The 24946-nt window shown below is 48.3% G+C and overlaps 1 protein-coding gene across 1 annotated transcript in view; it reads left to right on the forward strand.

Moving 5' to 3' along the window:
* Positions 1 to 7972: 7972 nt before the first annotated feature.
* LOC130129682 (piezo-type mechanosensitive ion channel component 2-like) overlaps positions 7973 to 24946 on the forward strand; it is a gene marked incomplete at its 5' end in the record, with an annotated part of 77436 nt that continues 60462 nt past the window's right edge. Inside the window, one exon of the mRNA XM_056299268.1 lies at positions 7973 to 8015. Within this exon, the coding sequence (XP_056155243.1) occupies positions 7973 to 8015 (43 nt within the window). The remainder of the gene's footprint in view (positions 8016 to 24946) is intronic.

The following is a 24946-nucleotide window of genomic DNA, read 5'->3' on the forward strand; positions in this document are numbered from 1 at the left end:
TGTGATGGTCTGTTCTGTGTTCAGTCTGTGTTGCTCTATGTTCGGTCTGTGTTCGGTCTGTGTTCGGTCTGTCTGTGATGCTCTGTTCTGTGTTCAGTCTGTGTTCGGTCTGTGTTGCTCTGTTCTGTGTTGCTCAGTTCTGTGTTGCTCTGTGATGCTCTGTTCTGTGATGCTCTGTGATGGTCTGTTCTGTGTTGGTCTGTGTTGGTCTGTTCTGTGTTGGTCTGTGTTCGGTCTGTGATGCACTGTTCTGTGTTGGTCTGTGTTCGGTCTGTGTTCGGGCTGTGTTCGGTCTGTGATGCTCTGTTCTGTGTTGCTCAGTTCTGTGTTGCTCTGTGATGCTCTGTTCTGTGATGCTCTGTGATGGTCTGTTCTGTGTTGGTCTGTGTTGGTCTGTTCTGTGTTGGTCTGTGTTCGGTCTGTGATGCACTGTTCTGTGTTGGTCTGTGTTCGGTCTGTGTTCGGGCTGTGTTCGGTCTGTGATGCTCTGTTCTGTGTTCCGTCTGTGTTCGGTCTGTGTTGGTCTGTGTTCAGTCTGTGTTCGGTCTGTCTGTGTTGCTCTGTGATGCTCTGTTCTGTGTTCAGTCTGTGTTCGGTCTGTCTGTGTTGCTCTGTGATGGTCTGTTCTGTGTTGCTCTGTGTTCGGTCTGTGTTCGGTCTGTCTGTGTTGCTCTGTGATGGTCTGTTCTGTGTTCAGTCTGTGTTCGGTCTGTGTTGCTCTGTTCTGTGTTGCTCAGTTCTGTGTTGCTCTGTGATGCTCTGTTCTGTGTTGCTCTGTGATGGTCTGTTCTGTGTTGGTCTGTGTTCGGTCTGTGTTCGGTCTGTGATGCTCTGTTCTGTGTTCCGTTTGTGTTCGGTCTGTGTTGGTCTGTGTTCGGTCTGTGTTGCTCTGTGATGCTCTGTTCTGTGTTCAGTCTGTGTTCGGTCTGTCTGTGCTCTGTGATGGTCTGTTCTGTGTTGCTCTGTGTTCGGTCTGTGTTCGGTCTGTCTGTGTTGCTCTGTGATGCTCTGTTCTGTGTTCCGTCTGTGTTCGGTCTGTGTTCGGTCTGTGTTGCTCTGTGATGCTCTGTTCTGTGTTCAGTCTGTGTTCGGTCTGTCTGTGCTCTGTGATGGTCTGTTCTGTGTTGCTCTGTGTTCGGTCTGTGTTCGGTCTGTCTGTGTTGCTCTGTGATGCTCTGTTCTGTGTTCAGTCTGTGTTCGGTCTGTGTTGCTCTGTTCTGTGTTGCTCAGTTCTGTGTTGCTCTGTGATGGTCTGTTCTGTGTTGCTCTGTGATGGTCTGTTCTGTGTTGGTCTGTATTGCTCTGTTCTGTGTTGCTCTGTTCTGTGTTGGTCTGTGTTCGGTCTGTGTTGGTCTGTGTTGCTTTGTTCTGTGTTGGTCTGTGTTCGGTCTGTGTTCAGTCTGTCTGTGTTGGTCTGTGATGGTCTGTTCTGTGTTCAGTCTGTGTTCGGTCTGTGTTGCTCTGTTCTGTGTTGCTCTGTGTTCGGTCTGTTCTGTGTTGCTTTGTGATGGTCTGTTCTGTGTTCAGTCTGTGTTCGGTCTGTGTTGCTCTGTTCTGTGTTGCTCTGTGTTCGCTCTGTGTTGCTCTGTTCTGTGTCGCTCTGTGATGCTCTGTTCTGTGTTCATTCTGTGTTCGGTCTGTGTTGCTCTGTTCTGTGTTCGGTCTGTGTTGCTCTGTTCTGTGTCGGTCTGTGTTCGGTCTGTGTTGCTCTGTGTTGGTCTGTGTTCGCTCTGTGTTGCTCTGTTCTGTGTTGGTCTGTGTTCGGTCTGTGTTGCTCTGTTCTGTGTTGCTCTGTGATGCTCTGTTCTGTGTTGCTCTGTGATGCTCTGTTCTGTGTCGGTCTGTGTTCGGTCTGTGTTGCTCTGTGTTGGTCTGTGTTCGCTCTGTGTTGCTCTGTTCTGTGTTGGTCTGTGTTCGGTCTGTGTTGCTCTGTTCTGTGTTGCTCTGTGATGCTCTGTTCTGTGTTCAGTCTGTGTTCGGTCTGTCTGTGTTGCTCTGTGATGGTCTGTTCTGTGTTGCTCTGTGTTCGGTCTGTGATGCTCTGTTCTGTGTTGCTCTGTGATGCTCTGTTCTGTGTTCAGTCTGTGTTCGGTCTGTCTGTGTTGCTCTGTGATGGTCTGTTCTGTGTTGCTCTGTGTTCGGTCTGTGTTCGGTCTGTCTGTGTTGCTCTGTGATGCTCTGTTCTGTGTTCAGTCTGTGTTCGGTCTGTGTTGCTCTGTTCTGTGTTGCTCAGTTCTGTGTTGCTCTGTGATGCTCTGTTCTGTGTTGCTCTGTGATGGTCTGTTCTGTGTTGGTCTGTGTTCGGTCTGTGTTCGGTCTGTGATGCTCTGTTCTGTGTTCCGTTTGTGTTCGGTCTGTGTTGGTCTGTGTTCGGTCTGTGTTCGGTCTGTGTTGCTCTGTGATGCTCTGTTCTGTGTTCAGTCTGTGTTCGGTCTGTCTGTGCTCTGTGATGGTCTGTTCTGTGTTGCTCTGTGTTCGGTCTGTGTTCGGTCTGTCTGTGTTGCTCTGTGATGCTCTGTTCTGTGTTCCGTCTGTGTTCGGTCTGTGTTCGGTCTGTGTTCGGTCTGTGTTGCTCTGTGATGCTCTGTTCTGTGTTCAGTCTGTGTTCGGTCTGTCTGTGCTCTGTGATGGTCTGTTCTGTGTTCAGTCTGTGTTCGGTCTGTCTGTGCTCTGTGATGGTCTGTTCTGTGTTCAGTCTGTGTTCGGTCTGTCTGTGCTCTGTGATGCTCTGTTCTGTGTTCAGTCTGTGTTCGGTCTGTCTGTGCTCTGTGATGGTCTGTTCTGTGTTGCTCTGTGTTCGGTCTGTGTTCGGTCTGTCTGTGTTGCTCTGTGATGCTCTGTTCTGTGTTCAGTCTGTGTTCGGTCTGTGTTGCTCTGTTCTGTGTTGCTCAGTTCTGTGTTGCTCTGTGATGGTCTGTTCTGTGTTGCTCTGTGATGGTCTGTTCTGTGTTGGTCTGTATTGCTCTGTTCTGTGTTGCTCTGTTCTGTGTTGGTCTGTGTTCGGTCTGTGTTGGTCTGTGTTGCTTTGTTCTGTGTTGGTCTGTGTTCGGTCTGTGTTCAGTCTGTCTGTGTTGGTCTGTGATGGTCTGTTCTGTGTTCAGTCTGTGTTCGGTCTGTGTTGCTCTGTTCTGTGTTGCTCTGTGTTCGGTCTGTTCTGTGTTGCTTTGTGATGGTCTGTTCTGTGTTCAGTCTGTGTTCGGTCTGTGTTGCTCTGTTCTGTGTTGCTCTGTGTTCGCTCTGTGTTGCTCTGTTCTGTGTCGCTCTGTGATGCTCTGTTCTGTGTTCATTCTGTGTTCGGTCTGTGTTGCTCTGTTCTGTGTTCGGTCTGTGTTGCTCTGTTCTGTGTCGGTCTGTGTTCGGTCTGTGTTGGTCTGTGTTCGCTCTGTGTTGCTCTGTTCTGTGTTGGTCTGTGTTCGGTCTGTGTTGCTCTGTTCTGTGTTGCTCTGTGATGCTCTGTTCTGTGTTGCTCTGTGATGCTCTGTTCTGTGTCGGTCTGTGTTCGGTCTGTGTTGCTCTGTGTTGGTCTGTGTTCGCTCTGTGTTGCTCTGTTCTGTGTTGGTCTGTGTTCGGTCTGTGTTGCTCTGTTCTGTGTTGGTCTGTGTTCGCTCTGTGTTGCTCTGTTCTGTGTTGGTCTGTGTTCGGTCTGTGTTGCTCTGTTCTGTGTTGCTCTGTGATGCTCTGTTCTGTGTTCAGTCTGTGTTCGGTCCGTGTTGCTCTGTTCTGTGTTGCTCTGTGATGGTCTGTTCTGTGTTGGTCTGTGTTCGGTCTGTGTTGCTCTGTGTTCGGTCCGTGTTGCTCTGTTCTGTGTTGCTCTGTGATGCTCTGTTCTGTGTTCAGTCTGTGTTCGGTCTGTGTTGCTCTGTTCTGTGTTGCTCTGTTCTGTGATGGTCTGTTCTGTGTTGGTCTGTGTTCGGTCTGTGTTGCTCTGTGTTCGGTCTGTGTTCGGTCTGTCTGTGTTACTCTGTGATGCTCTGTTCTGTGTTCAGTCTGTGTTCGGTCTGTGTTGCTCTGTTCTGTGTTGCTCAGTTCTGTGTTGCTCTGTGATGGTCTGTTCTGTGTTGCTCTGTGATGGTCTGTTCTGTGTTCAGTCTGTGTTGCTCTGTTCTGTGTTGCTCTGTGTTTGGTCTGTGTTCGGTCTGTCTGTGTTACTCTGTGATGCTCTGTTCTGTGTTCAGTCTGTGTTCGGTCTGTGTTGCTCTGTTCTATGTTGCTCAGTTCTGTGTTGCTCTGTGATGGTCTGTTCTGTGTTGCTCTGTGATGGTCTGTTCTGTGTTGCTCTGTGATGGTCTGTTCTGGTACAGTCTGTGTTCGGTCTGTGTTGCTCTGTTCTGTGTTGCTCTGTGATGGTCCGTTCTGTGTTGGTCTGTGTTCGGTCTGTGTTGGGCTGTTCTATGTTGGTCTGTGTTGCTCTGTGTTGGTCTGTGTTGGTCTGTTCTGTGTTGCTCTGTGTTCGGTCTGTGTTGTGCTGTTCTATGTTGGTCTGTGGTGGTCTGTGTTGCTCTGTTCTGTGTTGCTCTGTGTTCGGTCTGTGTTGGGCTGTTCTATGTTGGTCTGTTATGGTCTGTGTTGCTCTGTTCTGTGTTTGGTCTCTGTTGGTCTGTGATGGTCTGTGTTTGTCTGTTTTGTGTTGGGCTGTGTTCGGTCTGTGTTGGTCTGTTCTATGTTGGTCTGTGATGGTCTGTGTTGGTCTGTTCTATGTTGGTCTGTGATGGTCTGTGTTGGTCTGTTCTGTGTTGGTCTGTGATGGTCTGTGTTGGGCTGTTCTGTGTCGGGCTGTGTTCGGTCTGTGTTGGTCTGTTCTATGTTGGTCTGTGATGGTCTGTGTTGGGCGGTTTTCAGTCTGTGTTGGTCTGTTGAGTGTTGCTATGTGTTCGGTCTGTGTTGGTCTGTGATCGGTCGGTGTTGGTCTGTTCTGTGTTGGGCTGTGTTCGGTCTGTGTTGGTCTGTTCTATGTTGGTCTGTGATGGTCTATGTTGGTCTGTGATGGTCTGTGTTGGTCTGTTCTATGTTGGTCTGTGATTGTCTGTGTTGGTCTGTTCTGTGTTGGTCTGTGATGGTCTGTGTTGGGCTGTTCTGTGTCGGGCTGTGTTCGGTCTGTGTTGGTCTGTTCTATGTTGGTCTGTGATGGTCTGTATTGGGCGGTGTTCAGTCTGTGTTGCTCTGTGACGGTCCGTTCTGTTTTGGTCTGTGTTCGGTCTGTGTTGGGCTGTTCTATGTTGGTCTGTGTTGCTCTGTGTTGGTCTGTGTTGGTCTGTTCTGTGTTGCTCTATGTTCGGTCTGTGTTGTGCTGTTCTATGTTGGTCTGTGGTGGTCTGTGTTGCTCTGTTCTGTGTTGCTCTGTGTTCGGTCTGTGTTGTGCTGTTCTATGTTGGTCTGTGGTGGTCTGTGTTGCTCTGTTCTGTGTTGCTCTGTGTTCGGTCTGTGTTTGTCTGTGATCGGTCGGTGTTGGTCTGTTCTGTGTTGGTCTGTGTTGGGCTGTGTTCGGTCTGTGTTGGTCTGTTCTATGTTGGTCTGTGATGGTCTGTGTTGCTCTGTGTTGGTCTGTGTTGGTCTGTTCTGTGTTGGTCTGTGTTGGTCTGTGTTCGGTCTGTGTTGGTCTGTGATGGTCTATGTTCGGTATGTGTTGGTCTGTTCTGTGTTGGTCTGTGTTAGGTTTGTGTTGGGCCGTTCTATGTTGGTCTGTGATGGTCTGTGTTGCTCTGTGTTGCTCTGTGTTGGGCTGTGATGGTCTGTGTTGCTCTGTTCTGTGTTTGGTCTGTGTTGCTCTGTTCTGTGTTGGTCTGTGTTGGGCTGTTCTATGTTGGTCTGTCATGGTCTGTGTTGGGATGTGTTCGGTCCGTGTTGCCCTGTTCTGTGTTGGTCTGTTCTGTGTTGGTCTGTGTTGCTCTGTGTTCGGTCTGTGTTGGTCTGTTCTATGTTGGTCTGTGATGGTCTGTGTTGGTCTGTGTTCGGTCTGTGTTGGTCTGTTCTATGTTGGTCTGTGATGGTCTGTGTTGCTCTGTGTTGGTCTGTGTTCGGTCTGTGTTGGTCTGTTCTGTGTTAGTCTGTGTTCGGTCTGTGTTGGTCTGTTCTGTGTTGGTCTGTGTTGGTCTGTTCTATGTTGGTCTGTGATGGTCTGTGTTCGGTCTGTGTTGGTCTGTGTTGCTCTGTGTTGGGCTGTGTTTGGTCTGTGTTGCTCTGTTCTGTGTTGGGCTGTTCTATGTTGGTCTGTGATGGTCTGTGTTCGGTCTGTGTTGGTCTGTGTTGCTCTGTGTTAGGTTTGTGTTGGGCTCTTCTATGTTGGTCTGTGATGGTCTGTGTTGGGCTGTGATGGTCTGTGTTGCTCTGTTCTGTGTTTGGTCTGTGTTGCTCTGTTCTGTGTTGGTCTGTGCTGGGCTATTCTATGTTGGTCTGTGATGGTCTGTGATGGTCTGTTCTATGTTGGTCTGTGATGGTCTGTGTTGCTCTGTGTTGGTCTGTGTTCGGTCTGTGTTGGTCTGTTCTATGTTGGTCTGTGATGGTCTGTGTTGCTCTGTGTTGCTCTGTGTTCGGTCTGTGTTGGGCTGTGTTGCTCTGTTCTGTGTTAGTCTGTGTTCGGTCTGTGTTGGTCTGTTCTATGTTGGTCTGTGATGGTATGTATTCGGTCTGTGTTGGTCTGTGTTGGGCTGTGTTTGGTCTGTGTTGCTCTGTTCTGTGTTGGGCTGTTCTATGTTGGTCTGTGTTGCCCTGTGTTGGGCTGTGTTCGGTCTGTGTTGCTCTGTTCTGTGTTGGTCTGTTCTGTGTTGGTCTGTGTTGCTCTGTTCTATGTTGGTCTGTGATGGTCTGTGTTGGTCCGTGTTCGGTCTGTGTTGGTCTGTTCTATGTTGGTCAATGATGGTCTGTGTTGCTCTGTGTTGGTCTGTGTTCGGTCTGTGTTTGGCTGTGTTGCTATGTGTTGGTCTGTGTTCGGTCTGTGTTGGTCTGTGATGGTCTGTATTCGGTCTGTGTTGGTCTGTGTTGCTCTGTGTTAGGTTTGTGTTGGGCCGTTCTATGTTGGTCTGTGATGGTCTGTGTTGCTCTGTGTTGCTCTGTGTTGGGCTGTGATGGTCTGTGTTGCTCTGTTCTGTGTTTGGTCTGTGTTGCTCTGTTCTGTGTTGGGCTGTTCTATGTTGGTCTGTGTTGCCCTGTGTTGGGCTGTGTTCGGTCTGTGTTGCTCTGTTCTGTGTTGGTCTGTTCTGTGTTGGTCTGTGTGCTCTGTATTCGGTCTGTGTTGGGCTGTTCTATGTTGGTCTGTGATGGTCTGTGTTGGTCTGTGTTGGGATGTGTTCGGCCCTTGTTGCTCTGTTCTGTGTTGGTCTGTGTTGGTCTGTGTTCGGTCTGTGTTGGTCTGTTCTGTGTTGGTCTGTGTTGGGCAGTGTTCGGTCTGTGTTGGTCTGTTCTGTGTTGGTCTGCGATGGTCTGTGTTGCTCTGTGTTGGGCTGTGTTCGGTCTGTTCTGTGTTGGTCTGTGATGGGCTGTGTTGGGCTGTGTTGCTCTGTGTTCGGCATGTGTTGGGCTGTTCTATGTTGGTCTGTGTTGCGCTGTGTTGGGATTTGTTCAGTCCGTGTTGCTCTGTTCTTTGTTGGGCTGTGTTCGGTCTGTGTTGGTCTGTTCTGTGTTGAGCAGTGTTCGGTCTGTGTTGGTCTGCTCTGTGTTGGTCTGTGATGGTCTGTGTTGGGCTGTGTTCGGTCTGTTCTGTGTTGGTCTGTGACGGTCTGTGTTGGTTTGTCCTCTCGTTGTTGTTTGTTCAAGATAAGTGTCGTCCGTCTGGAGTTCTCACAGAACAAACGTTCACTCATGTTTGGACCTTGGTTCTGTAGGAGCATGGCACCGAACCAGCAGCCCTCCTGAACCTGGACCGAATGGCAACACCGTGAAGTCCTAAAGAACCAAATCCAGCTGAAGCTTCAAAGCCAGCAGAGAGCCTACCGGAGCCAGTCCGGATTGGAGCAGGATGGTTTCTGAACTGGTGGTGGGTCTGCTGTTCAGACTGCTGCTGCCCGTCAGCTTGACAGCAGGTACAAATACACCCAGTACTCTTACTATTATCATTATTACTAGTCATGCCATGACGCAGTACTCATCCCGTTACCATGACTACTGTCCAGCTTATAATCAGCGTTATTATGATTCCAGCTGATGATGTCATGATCTGTGTCAGTAGTGTAACGTATACGAATAAGTAGACACTGTAGCCCTTGGCTAAGGGTGGGACCCTTTAGTCGACTGGTTAACGTTGTCGCCCGCGGTGCGGGAGATCCGAGTTCGCGTCCCGGTTGTGACGGTCCGGCCGGGCTGCCCCCAAATTCGCTACAGTATCACATGACCATGATTACTGCTGCTGTTATTGTTGTTCCTCACTTCACAAATGAGCGGTGTGCTATCACAACATGACAGAGAGACACAACACATGACAAACAGATTTATGATGGGAGCAAGACGTAGACAGGAAGGCAGGCTGGTGGACAGGCAGACAGGCAGGCGGACAGACAGACAGATGGGCAAGCAGGTGGACAGACAGGCAGACAGACAGATGGGCAGGCAGACAGACAGGCGGGCAGACAGACGGGCGGGCAGGCAGACAGACAGAAAGACAGGCGGGCAGACAGACTGACAAATGGACAGGCGGACAGACAGACAGATGGGCAGACAGACAGACGGGCAGGTGGGCAGACAGACGGGCGGGCAGGCAGACAGACAGAAAGACAGGCGGGCAGACAGACTGACAAATGGACAGGCGGACAGACAGACAGACGGGCAGGTGGGCAGACAGACGGGTGGGCGGATGGATGGATGGACGGACGGACAGGCAGGCAGACAGACAGATGGGCAGGCAGACAGACGGGTGGGCGGATGGACAAGCAGACGGGCAGACAGACAGACAGGCAGGCAGAATAAGACCAACAGTGTTTCTGCCTTACTGTTGAGGTACACATTAGAATTATGTTTTAATATTTATGATTTTTAATTGTTTGTTTTTTTATCCAGCTGGCATTTTCTTTTCTGTGTTCAGACAGTGAAATCAGTCTGTGTGTGTTTGGTTTAATGTCATGGTACTGAAAACTGAATGGGACCAAAGACAGTGTGTTGATGTTTTTCAAAGATGAGAAACCTGAGACATTATTATCAGTCTGCCATAGTATTCATGCCATTGTTATGAGCTTACATGGATGGACAGATGGATGGAAGGACAGATGGATAGACAGATGGATGAATGAATCGACAAATGGATGGATGGATGGATGGATGGATGACAGATGGATGTATGGACAGATGGGTGGATGGATGACGTTTGAGTTGGATGTAAATGTTTTTGTGCCGGCAGCCATACCAACATGTACCCTGGCTCTACCAAATGACAGAAGCTAGGCAGGTGTGGGCTTGGCTAGTACTTGGATTAGAGACCTCCCGGGAAAACTGAGTGGCTGCCGGAAGTAGTGTTTGTGGGCCAGTAGAGGGCAGTCTTCCCTCTGGTCCTAATAAAAACAACAAATGTCAAACCCCAATGCCCCAGTGCAGTGACGGGGACACTGTGCTGTAGGAGATGACGTCCTTCAGATGAGATGTTAAACCGAGATCCTGACTCACTGTGGTCATTAAAGATCCCATGGCACTTATCACCAAGAGTAGTGGGTTCCCCGGTGTCCTGGTAAAATTCCCAACCTGGCTTTCTCCATTTGGCCACCTATTCATCCCCCATGTAATTGGCTCAATGATTCCTCCCTCTCCACCTCAAGATGATGTGTGGTGAGCGTTCTGGGGCAAAATGGCTGCTGTGTATCACCCAGGTGGTGCTACACATTGGTGGTGGTTGAAGTGAGTTACCCCCTTCACTGTGAAGCACTTTGGGTGTCTAGAAAAGGGCTATATAAATATAATCCATTATTATTATTGTTATTATTGTTGTTGTTGTTGTTATTGTTATTAATATTATTTATGCCTGCTCAATAATCCAGGTAAGGAAGTCACAGAAGGTTGAGTCAGTTCACCTGGACACAACGTTTTCTGGAAGAAACATTTCGTCACTCATCTAAGTGACCTCTTCAGTCTCAACTGACTGTTGACCAATGGTGGGGATACCTGCAGTAAGTAGAGACTGAAGAGGTAACTTAGATGAGTGATGAAACGTTTCTCTCAGAAACGTTGTGTCCAGACCAGGGACGGGCAACATGGTCCAGAAAAGGCAGTGAGGGTGCAGGTCTTTGTTCCAACCAAGCAGTTACACATCTGAGTCTACAAATCATGGTCCTTAGCAAAGGTTGACTAATAGAGTCAGGTGTGTAAGTACTTGGTTGGAACAAAGACCTGCTCCCACACCACCCTTTTTGGACCATGTTGCCCATCCCTGGTCCAGATGAACTGATTCACTTTTCTGGGAGTTGGATGTAAAGTTTGTCATCTCAGTACAGTGGTATTATTGGTTTTTCTGGAGAGATCATATCATACAGATGGATTTGGTCCAGTGTCTCGGTGTGTGTCGATGCTGCTGCTGGAAGCAGGTGTTAGCAGTGTTAGAGTTGTTGCCTCAAGTGAAGGAGTTCGAGTATCTCGGGGTCTTGTTCATGAGTGAGGGTAGGATGGAGCGGGAGATTGACTGGCAGATTGGTGCAGCATCAGCAATAATGTGGACGTTGTACTGGCTGGACCGTTGTGGTGAACAGGGAGCTGAGATGGAAGGCAAAGCTCTCAATTTACCAGTCAGCCTTTGTTCCAACCCTCATCTATGGTCATGAGCTTTGGCTAGTGACTGAAAGGGTGAGATCATGGATACAAGCAGCTGAAATGAGTTTCCTCCGTAGGGTGTCTGGGCTCAGCCGTAGAGATAGGGTGAGGAGCTCAGACATCCGGAGGGAGCTCGGAGTAGAGCCGCTGCTCCTTCGCATTGAACATTGAGCCAGTTGAGGTGGTTCGGGCATCTGATTAGGATGCCTTCTGGGCGCCTTCCTTTGGAGGTTTACCAGGCACGGCCAACTGGGAGGAGACCCCAGGGTAGACCCAGAACTCACTGGAGGGACTACATGTCCAATCTGGCCTGGGAACGCCTTGGAATCCCAAGCACTGCGCGTCCGCGCTCACCCCTGCCCACCCCCACACGCCACCACCTGGTGACTCCATGGTGGTCACCGCGGCAACCCCCGGTCGGCGACAGGAGCCCAGCCTGTGCTTTTACCATGCAAAGTTCGGGGCCAAGGCGAAAAAGTGCACCTCCCCGTGCACTTTCAGCTCGTCGGGAAACGCCAAGGCCGGCGCTCACTAGTGGCCATGGGCGTCGGCGTGGAGGACAACAGGCTACTTTTCCTGCAAGACTCCATCTCGGGGCGGCGTTTCCTGTGCGACACTGGGGCGCAGAGGAGTGTCGTACCTGCATGGAGTGTGGACGCCCTGTCGGGCGCTCACGGCCCTCCCATGGAAGCTGCTAACGGCAGCTCTATCCGTACGTAAGGCACAAGGCACATTGACATGTGTTTTAACGGACAGCGGTTCAGCTGGGATTTTGTCACCGCCGACGTGGCATTTCCCCTCCTCGGTGCAGATTTCCTTTGTGCTCACGGGCTGCTGGTGGACGTCAGGAATCGACGCCTGATTGACGCCGTCACCTTCGCTTCACACGCGTGTGCACTCAGCGATACAGGCTCCGTCAGGCTGTCCAGCATGCTCTCCAACGAGGACGTGGTTCTCCATCTTCTCTCCGAGTTCCCTGACCTCACTCAGCCCACATTTGCGTCATCTACGACCAAACATGGGGTTGAGCACCACATCGTCACCACCAGTGATTAAAGTGGGCCGGAGCTCCCCGGATCCCGACACCGGCACTTCCCCTCCTCCCCCAAGTCAACCGGAGCTGAGATCCGGCGGCACTCTGTAGACAGTAGTCATTTCAACCTTTTTGTCACAGTAAAATTTAAAACAAAAAACATGATGCAGCCAATTCACAAGCATTACAAAATAAATCGCAAATAAAGTCGTTCTTCTATTTTTATACTACTTTACTTTTTCTAAAAGTTTGAACGATATCGCGTCCTCACGTGACCCGCACCTGCCATCTGTCTGGCTTCACCAGACATGACGTCAGAAGAGACTGGCTTCACACTCACGGGTCAGGGTCAGTTCACCGCACCAGGCAGACCAGACTCGAGAGAGCGTCAACCTGCTACCTGCACTATTATCCTGGATTGGGGGGCATAAAGAGTGAGTATCTTCAGTGTATTTCCAATAGTATTTCCAATAGTTTTGTCTAGCTCTGCTGTGGTTTTCATTCAAGCAACTAACGTTAGCGAACGTAACATTAGCAAGCTAGCTAACTAGCTATCTTCCACCCGGTAACGTTGCTAGCTAGTTGCTGACGTTGCTGGCTAGTTGTTTGAATGCTGCTAGGCAAGCTAACTATCGGTAGCGTCCGGTAACGTTACCGGTAGCTAGCTAGTTATGTTTGTCCAACCTTAGCTCTGGCCATGCAATATTTTCATTCAAATAACTAACTAGCTAGCAAACGTTAGCTACCGGTAGCTATTATTAGCTTCAGCATTCAATTTTTATTGCTGAAAAACTGGTTTGTTTTATATTATGATTGGAATTGGAACATTAAATGTTGTGATGACTATTAGTAAATTCATGAAGTCTGTTCAGTGGCACTTTCAACTAATACAAAAGACTGATTAAAACGCATTTCAATTTTTAAATTGAACATGTAGCCAGTGATTTATTGAGTATGTAATGTGTGTGTGTGTGTGTGTGTGTGTGTGTGTGTGTGTGTGTGTGTGTGTGTGTGTGTGTGTGCATGTTCTCGTAGGGTTAATTTCCTGATTTGAGACGCAGTATTGGGGCCGACTATCACTGCCGCACTTTTGCCCACCTCTCCAATACAGAGATCCCCCACTTACCAAATCCCACTTTAACCCCTGGTCACCACTGGCCCGCCGGTGCACGCCCGAGCTTGGCGCCTCGACCCGACCAAGCTCTCTGTCGCCAAGGCGGAGTTTGAGAACATGGAGCGCCTCGGCACCATCCGCCGCTCCAGCAGCCCGTGGGCTTCACCCCTCCACATAGTGCGTAAGCCTGGTGGTGGGTGGCGTCCATGTGGTGACTGCCGCCGGCTCAATGACGCAACAACACCGGACCACTACCCGGTCCCTCACATCCAAGATTTCTCCGCCCAACTGGCTGGGAAAGTGATCTTTTCCAAGGTGGACCTCGTCCGTGGATACCACCAGGTGCCCGTCCATCCCACTGATGTCCCCAAAACGGCTGTGACAACTCCGTTCGGACTGTTCGAGTTCCTGCGCATGCCGTTGGGGCTCAAGAATGCCGCACAGTCCTTCCAACGCCTCATGGACTCAGTGTTGCGGGACCTGCCTTTCCTCTTTGTGTACCTGGATGATGACATCCGCTAGCGCCTCCGTGTCCTAGCACTTGTCCCACCTCAGAGCCCTTTTCAAGAGGCTCAGCCTGCATGGGTTGATAGTTAACCCGGCGGCCAAATGCCAGTTTGGTCTGAGCACCATCGACTTCCTGGGCCACCGGGTCACCAAGGACGGGGCGGCCCCCCTTCCAGCTAAGGTGGAGGCCGTCGCAGACTTTCCACGCCCACACATGGCCCAGTCCCTCTGGGAGTTCATTGGCATGGTGTCCTTCTACCACCGGTTCATCCCCCAGGCTGCCGATCTCCTCCGCCCCCTATATGAGGCTCTGAAGGGCACAGCCCCCAAACACGCCGTGGACTGGTCTGCAGAGAGGGATAAGGCTTTTAAGGATGTGAAGGCCGCCCTGGCTGACGCGGCGATGCTGGCACACCCTGTGTCTGGAGCGCCCATCGCCATCACGACGGATGCTTCGCACTACGCTGTCGGCGCGGTTTACGAGCAGTGGGTGAGCGGCGCGTGGCAGCCGCTTGCCTTCTTCAGCCGGCAGTTGAACCTGAGAGAGCGCAAATACAGCACCTTTGATGGTGAGCTGCTTGGCCTTTTCCTCGCTGTTAGGCACTTTCATTTCCTACTGGAGGGCCGTCAGTTCACGGCTTTCGTCGATCACAAACCGCTGGTGTTCGCGATGACCAAGGTGGCAGAGCCGTGGTCAGCCCGCCAGCAGCGACTGTTGGCCTACATCTCAGAGTTTACCACCGACGTGAGGCATGTCGCTGGGAAGTCCAACCCGATTGCCGACTGTCTCTCCCGGGCCATCGCTGGTGCCGCCCATTTGGGACTCGACTACAGCCAGATGGCAGCTGACCAGGCCACCGACCCAGGAGTGCAGGCATGCAGGACCGCCGTCACAGGGCTGCAGTTGGAGGATGTGGCTTTCGACGACACCGGCGCCACGCTCCTGTGCGACGTCTCTACGGGTCAGCCCCGCCCTGTCGTTCCGACTGCTTGGAGGCGGCGGGTCTTCAAAGCAGTCCATGGGCTGTCTCACCCTGGCAGAAAGCCTTCACAGAGGTTGGTGGCGGCAAAGTTTGTCTGGCATGGACTCAAAAAGGATGTGAGGGACTGGGCTGACACCTGTGTGGAGTGCCAACACTCCAAAGTGCTCCGGCACGTCAAAGCGCCCCTGATACCTTTCACGGTACCTGAGAGGAGGTTCGACCACGTGAATGTGGACCTGGTAGGCCCCCTACCCCCCTCCCGTGGTTTCACATACCTGCTCACCATGGTCGACAGGACCACGCGATGGCCAGAGGCCGTCCCGCTTTTGTCCACGACAGCACCTGAGGTTGCCCGAGCGTTCATCGGAACCTGGGTCGCCCGCTTTGGCACCCCATCTGACCTCTCCTCGGACAGAGGGCCGCAATTCACGTCAGCGCTCTGGGAGGAGATGGCCGCGGGTTTAGGGGTGAGGCTCCATCGCACCACAGCGTATCACCCTCAGGCGAATGGATTGGTCGAGAGGGTCCATCGCTCGATGAAGGCCGCATTGCGGGCTACCCTCAAGGACGACTGCTGGGTCGACAAACTGCCTTGGGTCATGCTTGGGCTCAGGACGGCCCCCAAGGAGGACCTCCAGTCCTCATCCGCCGAACTGGTCTACGGACAGCCACTTCGCGTCCCGGGGAATTTCCTTCTCACCGCCACAGCTCCCTGGTCCGCCAGATGCCAATGGACTGCGCTGCAGGAGGAAGCCAGGGCTTTTGCACCGGTCCCCACTTCTCAGCATGGCGGCTCTCAGTCCTATGTCCCCACTGAGCTGCGGTCGGCGGAGTATGTTTTCATCCGTCACGACGCGCACCGCGGTCCCCTGCAGCCACCCTACGACGGCCCATTTCGGGTACGGGACACTGGAGATAAGCACTTTGTGGTGGAGGTTGGCAGCAGGCTGGAGCGGGTTTCTGTGGACCGCCTCAAGCCTGCTCACCTGGACTTAGACCGCCCTGTTGGTCTGGCCCTGCCCCCACGGCGGGGGTGCCCCCCGGCCCTGCCCCCCTCTCCCTGCTTCCCCAGCCCCTCCCTTTCCCCGGTCCGGCTGTGAGGACTCTGCTGCTTTGCCTGTGGTTAACCAGCCCCAGCTCCTGTTCAGCGGAGCCGTTGGGGCAGAGAGATCCGCCCCCCTCGCCACACTGACTTTTCCTATTAAGGCGAATTCTGGGGGGACGTGTGTAGTGGTTATGGGGGTACATAATTCCCCGTATTGAGCTGGTAGGAACGTTGGTTTACAGCTGCTGTTTCCTCGGTTCGGGTTTACAGCGGTACACTTCCACTGCGCTGGTTTTTGTGTTGTTGTTGTAATGGTGAAGGAATAAATGGTGCACGTTGTGTAGCCGAAAGAGAAAGTTGTCACGACTCCTGCTTGAGCTCCTCTACACTGGGAACTTTCTTTGCAAGTTTTAATATTAGGACTTTGTCAAAAACTTTCCAAGTCTTTAAGGTGGCTGCAGCACAGATGTTCAGCGAAAACATGGCAGCCATGTGACAACCATCTTCAACTATACAAATAACACTTATTATTATTATTATTATTATTATTATTATTCTGTTAGACATGCAGCAGCTTCTGACAGGACAGAACTTTACTTTGTACTGGATAGTGTCAGATAAATGAGGTAAAATGTCTGTGTACACACACAGACACCAACAAAAAACACAAATACACACCATGGAGCCTGGCCATTTCAAACATTAAACCAGTGGTTCTCAAAGTGTTTCTTTCATGCCCCCCTTTGGAGGGAGAAACATTTTCATTCCCCCTGCCCCAACAAAATGGTGACAAAATGGGCCGAGTGTAACTTTATTTAAATAACATCAAAATCATGAACATTCCTTTCACTTTTCTTTCAGTAATGTCTGTTGTGCATATAACAAACGCAAGTTCCACTTCAGCTTCATCAAACTTCATTCTGTCACATGTGTAACTAGATTGCGCCATCAGTCTGTGTGCTTTTTCAGGTACAGCGGGTGGCGCTGTACCTGTGTGAGAAAGCTAGTAAATGCAGCAAACCTGCTCTGTCTCAACCGCCATCAGGACTCCTGTGTCCTCTCCGTACACCCGTCTTCTCCCTCCATCCGCCCCGGAGGCAGTACCCATTAAAAATAACAACGCAGAGCCAGTCCAAGGGGCGTTCAGGCCGACAGACGGAAGCATAGGGTTACATCTTTGGTGCCGTGACCTGGATTGTGGTTTACCAGAGTACCAGGGCAGCAGACCTCATCACCTCCAAACAGCACTATCCAGCCGCGTCCTTCTTATTCTGAGAAACTGCTTTGTTGTTTTTAACTAAGAAAGCAAACAAGTGCTGTTACAGTTGATGCTTTAAAAAGTTAGTGTTGATGTAAAAAACAAACATAAATATATATATATATATATATATATATATATGTATATATATGTATATATATATGTATATGACAGATTCAGGAAAAAAACTAATACATTTCAGAACAAGCTTGTTTCGTGTGTCACACACTCATCAGCTGCCAATGTATTTAAACAACAGAGAAAACCACACAGCCAATAAACACTACGCTGCCCCGCGTCACGCCCCTACTCACGCTGCACAGCAACCAATGGGGGGACAGAAACATTCTAACCAGTGGGGGCAGGGGGTGGGGCTTGTTTTGAAAAGCCAAGGACTTAAAGGGCCAGGGCACTGTTGAAATAGCCTACTTTTAGAATATAACATTAACTAGAAGAACCCCGCTACAATGTAGCGGTTTGGTTATCCACCCGTCTAAATCTCCCTCCTCTTCATCCTGCCAGCTAACCGCCTCCCCCCTGCCCCTAAACCCCCCCCCCACTCCAACTCCCTCCCCCCAATGCTCAGAATCATCTGAAATGCCGAGAAAAGTGGTTTTTAGCCATTTTTAGAAAAATGCATATTTTGCATATTTACGCATAATTATGCATAATTTTAATTTTCTGGGATTCTTCCCTTACTCTCCGAGACAATACCTACCACCTCCAAAAAGAATTAGGATCATAAGTGCTTTAGTTTTCGGTCCCGCTATCTACACTAACTACACTAACTAACACACACACACACACACTAACACCACACACACACACACATTCCGAAAATATGGGCGTTGATAACATCCAGTGGGGTACTTTAGGTGTACCATGTAGTGGAGTGGTGCTGGAGCACAGTTGGAAGGGCAGGCAGTTAAAATATAAAAATACAACATTGAATGAATATCACATGAGTATCATCTAATGGGGGGGGGGTAATAGAGACATTGGTTTACTTGTAGTTGCAAAGCAGATATTTTTTCTGTGTCTACAGCTGGTGGCCAGTTCATTTCTACTGTTGAGGTGGACACGTCAGGCTTGCAAATAATAAAATACTTCTCTGCCAAGCACAGGTTACATCTTTTGCTGCTAGCTGAACGTGCCTTGTTCTTCATGAGGGTTTTCTATGAAATAGACTCATTAATATTATTGTCCACCAATGACCACGTAGTGGCTTAAGGCCACTGCATGTCTTGCATGTTCATGTCTGAAGCTACTCATATGGCCGTTAAACCTCATTTTAAAAGGTCCTCTGTTTGTCCAACATAAGTGTCCACTTTGCAGTTGTCTTCTTCTGTCACCGATGTCTGGTAGATGACTCCCTCTGTCTGGCATTTTCCTTCAAGAGGACACGATGTCTTAGCACGGCAGTTGCAGTTGGAGGTGTTGGGTTGTGGTGAGGGGGTGTGTGTCTTGGCCATAATGCTTGTGTTGTGGGATGAAATAACCTGCTGAACATCTGGCCTGCAGCTGTAGCTCATTTTGACTCTGTTTCCACTGAATATGTTTCTCAGTTGGTGGTCTGGGGTAAAGCACTCATCCAAAAGCTTGAGAAATAGTTTTCCAATATTAGACGCCACACGGTGTCGCTGTAGGAGGATTGTACCAGGTGATGTTCCACCTTCTGCTGCGCTATTTGTGTTGCTGGCTGTCAGTTGTTGGTGGTAGGTTGTACTTAAGTCTGAAATCAGATCCACATGTTTGTAAGGCTTCCTGGTATTGGGGGGGGTGCTTCATTAAAGATGGCTTCGCTGGGTGATAAACATGAGAGTCTCTTGTTTATGCTCTCAGGGGTATTTTCCAGATGGAGGGCGGATGGCTGCTTTCTTTGTGGATGTACTGCAGTACATGGTTGGGCTTCATGTATGTACCATTTCTAAGGTCTAACGAGGTGTCCAGGAAGTCTCTGTGGATGTACTGCAGTACATGGTTGGGCTTCATGTATGTACCATTTCTAAGGTCTAACGAGGTGTCCAGGAAGTCTCTGTGGATGTACTGCAGTACATGGTTGGGCTTCATGTATGTACCATTTCTAAGGTCTAACGAGGTGTTCAGGAAGTCTCTGTGGATGTACTGCAGTACATGGTTGGGCTTCATGTATGTACCATTTCTAAGGTCTAACGAGGTGTCCAGGAAGTCTCTGTGGATGTACTGCAGTACATGGTTGGGCTTCCTGTAGGGTCTGTATCTACCATTTCTAAGGTCTAACGAGGTGTCCAGGAAGTCTCTGTGGATGTACTGCAGTATATTGTTGGGCTTCATGTCTGGTCTGTATGTACCATTTCTAAGGTCTAACGAGGTGTCCAGGAAGTCTCTGTGGATGTACTGCAGTACATGGTTGGGCTTCATGTATGTACCATTTCTAAGGTCTAACGAGGTGTCCAGGAAGTCTCTGTGGATGTACTGCAGTACATGGTTGGGCTTCCTGTAGGGTCTGTATCTACCATTTCTAAGGTCTAACGAGGTGTCCAGGAAGTCTCTGTGGATGTACTGCAGTATATTGTTGGGCTTCATGTCTGGTCTGTATGTACCATTTCTAAGGTCTAACGAGGTGTCCAGGAAGTCTCTGTGGATGTACTGCAGTACATGGTTGGGCTTCATGTATGTACCATTTCTAAGGTCTAACGAGGTGTCCAGGAAGTCTCTGTGGATGTACTGCAGTACATGGTTGGGCTTCATGTAGGGTCTGTATCTCCCATTTCTAAGGTCTAACGAGGTGTCCAGGAAGTCTCTGTGGATGTACTGCAGTACATGGTTGGGCTTCATGTAGGGTCTGTATCTCCCATTTCTAAGGTCTAATGAGGTGTCCAGGAAGTCTCTGTGGATGTACTGCAGTACATGGTTGGGCTTCATGTATGTACCATTTCTTAGGTCTATCGAGGTGTTCAGGAAGTCTCTGTGGATGTACTGCAGTACATGGTTGGGCTTCATGTAAGGTCTGTATGTACCATTTCTAAGGTCTAACGAGGTGTCCAGGAAGTCGCTGTGGATGTACTGCAGTACATGGTTGGGCTTCATGTAAGGTCTGTATGTACCATTTCTAAGGTCTAACGAGGTGTCCAGGAAGTCTCTGTGGATGTACTGCAGTATATTGTTGGGCTTCATGTCTGGTCTGTATGTACCATTTCTAAGGTCTAACGAGGTGTCCAGGAAGTCTCTGTGGATGTACTGCAGTACATGGTTGGGCTTCATGTAGGGTCTGTATCTACCATTTCTAAGGTCTAACGAGGTGTCCAGGAAGTCTCTGTGGATGTACTGCAGTACATGGTTGGGCTTCATGTAAGGTCTGTATGTACCATTTCTAAGGTCTAACGAGGTGTCCAGGAAGTCTCTGTGGATGTACTGCAGTATATTGTTGGGCTTCATGTCTGGTCTGTATGTACCATTTCTAAGGTCTAACGAGGTGTCCAGGAAGTCTCTGTGGATGTACTGCAGTACATGGTTGGCCTTCATGTAAGGTCTGTATGTACCATTTCTAAGGTCTAACGAGGTGTCCAGGAAGTCGCTGTGGATGTACTGCAGTACATGGTTGGGCTTCATGTAAGGTCTGTATGTACCATTTCTAAGGTCTAACGAGGTGTCCAGGAAGTCTCTGTGGATGTACTGCAGTATATTGTTGGGCTTCATGTCTGGTCTGTATGTACCATTTCTAAGGTCTATCGAGGTGTCCAGGAAGTCTCTGTGGATGTACTGCAGTACATGGTTGAGCTTCATGTAAGGTCTGTATGTACCATTTCTAAGGTCTAACGAGGTGTCCAGGAAGTCGCTGTGGATGTACTGCAGTACATGGTTGGGCTTCATGTAAGGTCTGTATGTACCATTTCTAAGGTCTAACGAGGTGTCCAGGAAGTCTCTGTGGATGTATTGCAGTACATGGTGGGGCTTCATGTAAGGTCTGTATGTACCATTTCTAAGGTCTAACGAGGTGTCCAGGAAGTCTCTGTGGATGTACTGCAGTACATGGTTGGGCTTCATGTAAGGCCTGTATGTACCATTTCTAAGGTCTAACGAGGTGTCCAGGAAGTCTCTGTGGATGTATTGCAGTACATGGTTGGGCTTCATGTAAGGTCTGTATGTACCATTTCTAAGGTCTAACGAGGTGTCCAGGAAGTCTCTGTGGATGTATTGCAGTACATGGTGGGGCTTCATGTCTGGTCTGTATGTACCATTTCTAAGGTCTAACGAGGTGTCCAGGAAGTCTCTGTGGATGTACTGCAGTACATGGTTGGGCTTCATGTAAGGCCTGTATGTACCATTTCTAAGGTCTAACGAGGTGCCCAGGAAGTCTCTGTGGATGTATTGCAGTACATGGTTGGGCTTCATGTCTGGTCTGTACTTACAATTTCTAAGGTCTAACGAGGTGTCCAGGAAGTCTCTGTGGATGTACTGCAGTATATTGTTGGGCTTCATGTCTGGTCTGTATGTACCATTTCTAAGGTCTAACGAGGTGTCCAGGAAGTCTCTGTGAATGTACTGCAGTATATTGTTGGGCTTCATGTCTGGTCTGTATGTACCATTTCTAAGGTCTAACGAGGTGTCCAGGAAGTCAGTCTGGTTTCTGTTCGCCCCAACTGAAATGTTTAGTCCATTGCTTGTGAATATACTGCACATTTTCTTTTTTATTCTCTCGATGTCTCTTGCTGGTTCGTTGCAGACTGCCTGCCCGTCGTCTCTATATAGCCCATGTTGATGTCCGGGACCTGCAGTTGAGACACCAAGTACAAGTCCACTAGCTCAAGTCTCTGCCCCATCGAAGCTTCCCATGGTCATGTCAGATTTGCTGCTACCTTGCTTCTGCCACAGGATTCCCTTGTGGTATAAGATTAACTCTTTAGCATGGGCTGTTATGTCTCCGTCCTGTTCTATTATGTCTCGGTCTTGGTCTATTATGTCTCTGTCCTGGTCTATTATGTCTCTGTCTTGGTCTATTATGTCTCTGCCCTGGGCTGTTATGTCTCCGTCCTGTTCTATTATGTCTCTGTCTTGGTCTATTATGTCTCTGTCTTGGTCTATTATGTTTCTGTCTTGGTCTATTATAATCTCTATCCTGGTCTATTATGTCTCTGTCCTGGTCTGTTATGTCTTTGTCCTGGTCTATTATGTCTCTGTCTTGGTCTATTATGTTTCTGTCTTGGTCTATTATGCCTCTGTCTTGGTCTATTATGTTTCTGTCTTGGTCCATTATGTCTGTCCTGGTCTATTATGTCTCTGTCTTGGTCTATTATGTCTCTGTCCTGGTCTATTATGTCTCTGTCTTGGTCTATTATGTTTCTGTCCTGGTCTATTATGTCTCTGTCCTGGTCTATTATGTCTCTGTCTTGGTCTATAATGTCTCTGTCTTGGTCTATTATGTCTCTGTCTTGGTCTATTATGTCTCTGTCTTGGTCTATTATGTTTCTGTCCTGGTCTATTATGTCTCTGTCTTGGTCTGTTATGTCTCTGTCTTGGTCTATTATGTCTCTGTCCTGGTCTATTATGTCTCTGTCTTGGTCTATTATGTTTCTGTCCTGGTCTATTATGTCTCTGTCTTGGTCTATTATGTCTCTGTCCTGGTCTATTATGTCTCTGTCTGAGTCTATTATGTTTCTGCCCTGGTCTATTATGTCCCTGTCCTGGTCTATTATGTCTCTGTCTTGGTCTATTATGTCTCTGTCCTGGTCTATTATGTCTCTGTCTTGGGTCTATTATGTTTCTGTCCTGGTCTATTATGTCTCTGTCTTGGTCTATTATGTCTCTGTCCTGGTCTATTATGTCTCTGTCTGAGTCTATTATGTTTCTGTCCTGGTCCATTATGTCTCTGTCCTGGTCTATTATGTCTCTGTCTTGGTCTATTATGTCTCTGTCCTGGTCTATTATGTCTCTGTCTTGATCTATTATGTCTCTGTCCTGGTCTATTATGTCTCTGTCTTGGTCTGTTATGTCTCTGTCTTGGTCTGTCATGTCTCTGTCCTGGTCTATTATGTCTCTGTCTTGGTCTGTTCTGTTTCTGTCCTGGTCTATTATGTCTCTGTCTTGGTCTATTATGTTTCTGTCCTGGTCTATTATGTCTCTGTCCTGGTCTGTTATGTCTTTTTCCTGGTCTATTATGTCTCTGTCTTGGTCTATTATGTCTCTGTCTTGGTCTATTATGCCTCTGTCTTGGTCTATTATGTTTCTGTCCTGGTCCATTATGTCTGTCCTGGTCTATTATGTCTCTGTCTTGGTCTATTATGTCTCTGTCCTGGTCTATTATGTCTCTGTCTTGGTCTATTATGTTTCTGTCCTGGTCTATTATGTCTCTGTCCTGGTCTATTATGTCTCTGTCTTGGTCTATAATTTCTCTGTCTTGGTCTATTATGTCTCTGTCTTTGTCTGTTATGTTTCTGTCCTGGTCCATTATGTCTCTGTCCTGGTCTATTATGTCTCTGTCTTGGTCTAGTATGTCTCTGTCTTGGTCTATTATGTTTCTGTCCTGGTCTATTATGTTTCTGTCTTGGTCTGTTATGTCTCTGTCCTGGTCTATTATGTCTCTGCCTTGGTCTATTATGTTTCTGTCCTGGTCTATTATGTCTCTGTCCTGGTCTATTATGTCTCTGTCTTGGTCTATTATGTTTCTGTCCTGGTCTATTATGTCTCTGTCCTGGTCTGTCATGTCTCTGTCCTGGTCTATTATGTCCCTGTCCTGGTCTATTATGTTTCTGTCCTGGTCTATTATGTCTCTGTCCTGGTCTATTATGTCTCTGTCTTGGTCTAGTATGTCTCTGTCCTGGTCTATTATGTCTCTGTCTTGATCTATTATGTCTCTGTCCTGGTCTATTATGTCTCTGTCCTGGTCTATTATGTCTCTGTCTTGGTCTGTTATGTCTCTGTCTTGGTCTGTCATGTCTCTGTCCTGGTCTATTATGTCTCTGTCTTGGTCTGTTCTGTTTCTGTCCTGGTCTATTATGTCTCTGTCCTGGTCTATTACACTGGTCTACAAAAATATAGTTTTATTTTCTTGCGTGGACTTTGGAAACTGTTTTTGGCTAATTTTGGGCTGCTGAATCCAAATCTGGGCTCAGATTTGCTCTATCACATCATATTTTTGTGCCATCTGTATGCTCCTTATTCAGGATTTTACAAAAGTTGTAAAATCCATCTAGTCTGGCAGTCTTGGTGGGGATAGAAATTACTCCTATTCATTTCCTAAGTAATTTCATGCTAGGCTGAGTGTTATTTACTCATTGTAATAATTTTTGCATCTATCGATCTTCTAATGCAACAGTGTTTTTTAACTTCTGAGTGTAAAATTGCTGTTTTTTCAAAAATAAGGATTTTTCATAGTTCAAAAACCTGATGTGATAGGCAAAAACTAATGCCAGATTTGGATTCAGCACCCAAAAGTTAGCTAGAATCCGTTGAAAAGCCCCATGCAAGTGTAACCTGCACGACAGGGGAATGGGCCTATGCTTGCGCAGGGACAGTTTACAGTCTAATGTCTAAGTTCAGTGGAGATTGGTGTAGGTTTTTTTCTAGACCGGATTCTAGTACTCACCCCAAAGACAACACACACACTCGTGGGTATAGTTTACAATAAAAAACCAATTTATTTCAACAGTTCAAAGTAAAGTTATTTCAATATCAATACTAAATTAGATGTGTTATATATATATATATATTTTACTCTATTATACTTTTTAAAAGTTCTTCCTAATATTCTATTTATTGTCTATATCTATCTATATTCTATTTTATACCCTTCTAATATATTACTCATGCAGCCATATTCTACACTAACAAATTAAAGAAAATAATCCAAAATAAAGTATGAGTGCACTCAAAGAAAATAATAAAGAAAAGAAAAGGGGGAATGATTCAGTCTTCCAATCTGTGCAAGGTGCAATGTCCAGATCCTACCACAATCACAGGGGCAAGTTAATGTAGAGGCGATGATGATGAATCCAAATCCAGGGCGATGATGGGGGCAATCCAAAGGGGGTATCCAAGGGTTCCAAAAGGGTGTAGCAAGGGGGGTTGTTCGGGGTACTAAAAAACCAGTCTGCACAAAATTGTACAGATTCCTTATTAATTGCAATCTCTATCAAACAATTACAAACAAAATAAAAATACCCAAATCTAGAGTCAATTCTCAGAATTAAATCATTTCCTACATATAACTAATATGCGGCTGAATGACAACTGCCTATTGCTGTAAGAACAGTTAAAAACAATGTCATCGCAGCCAGGCTGTGGCACTATCAACGTGAATTCACGTCTA

Source organism: Lampris incognitus, chromosome 19 (assembly GCF_029633865.1).
Source record: "Lampris incognitus isolate fLamInc1 chromosome 19, fLamInc1.hap2, whole genome shotgun sequence".
Taxonomy (NCBI): domain Eukaryota; kingdom Metazoa; phylum Chordata; class Actinopteri; order Lampriformes; family Lampridae; genus Lampris; species Lampris incognitus.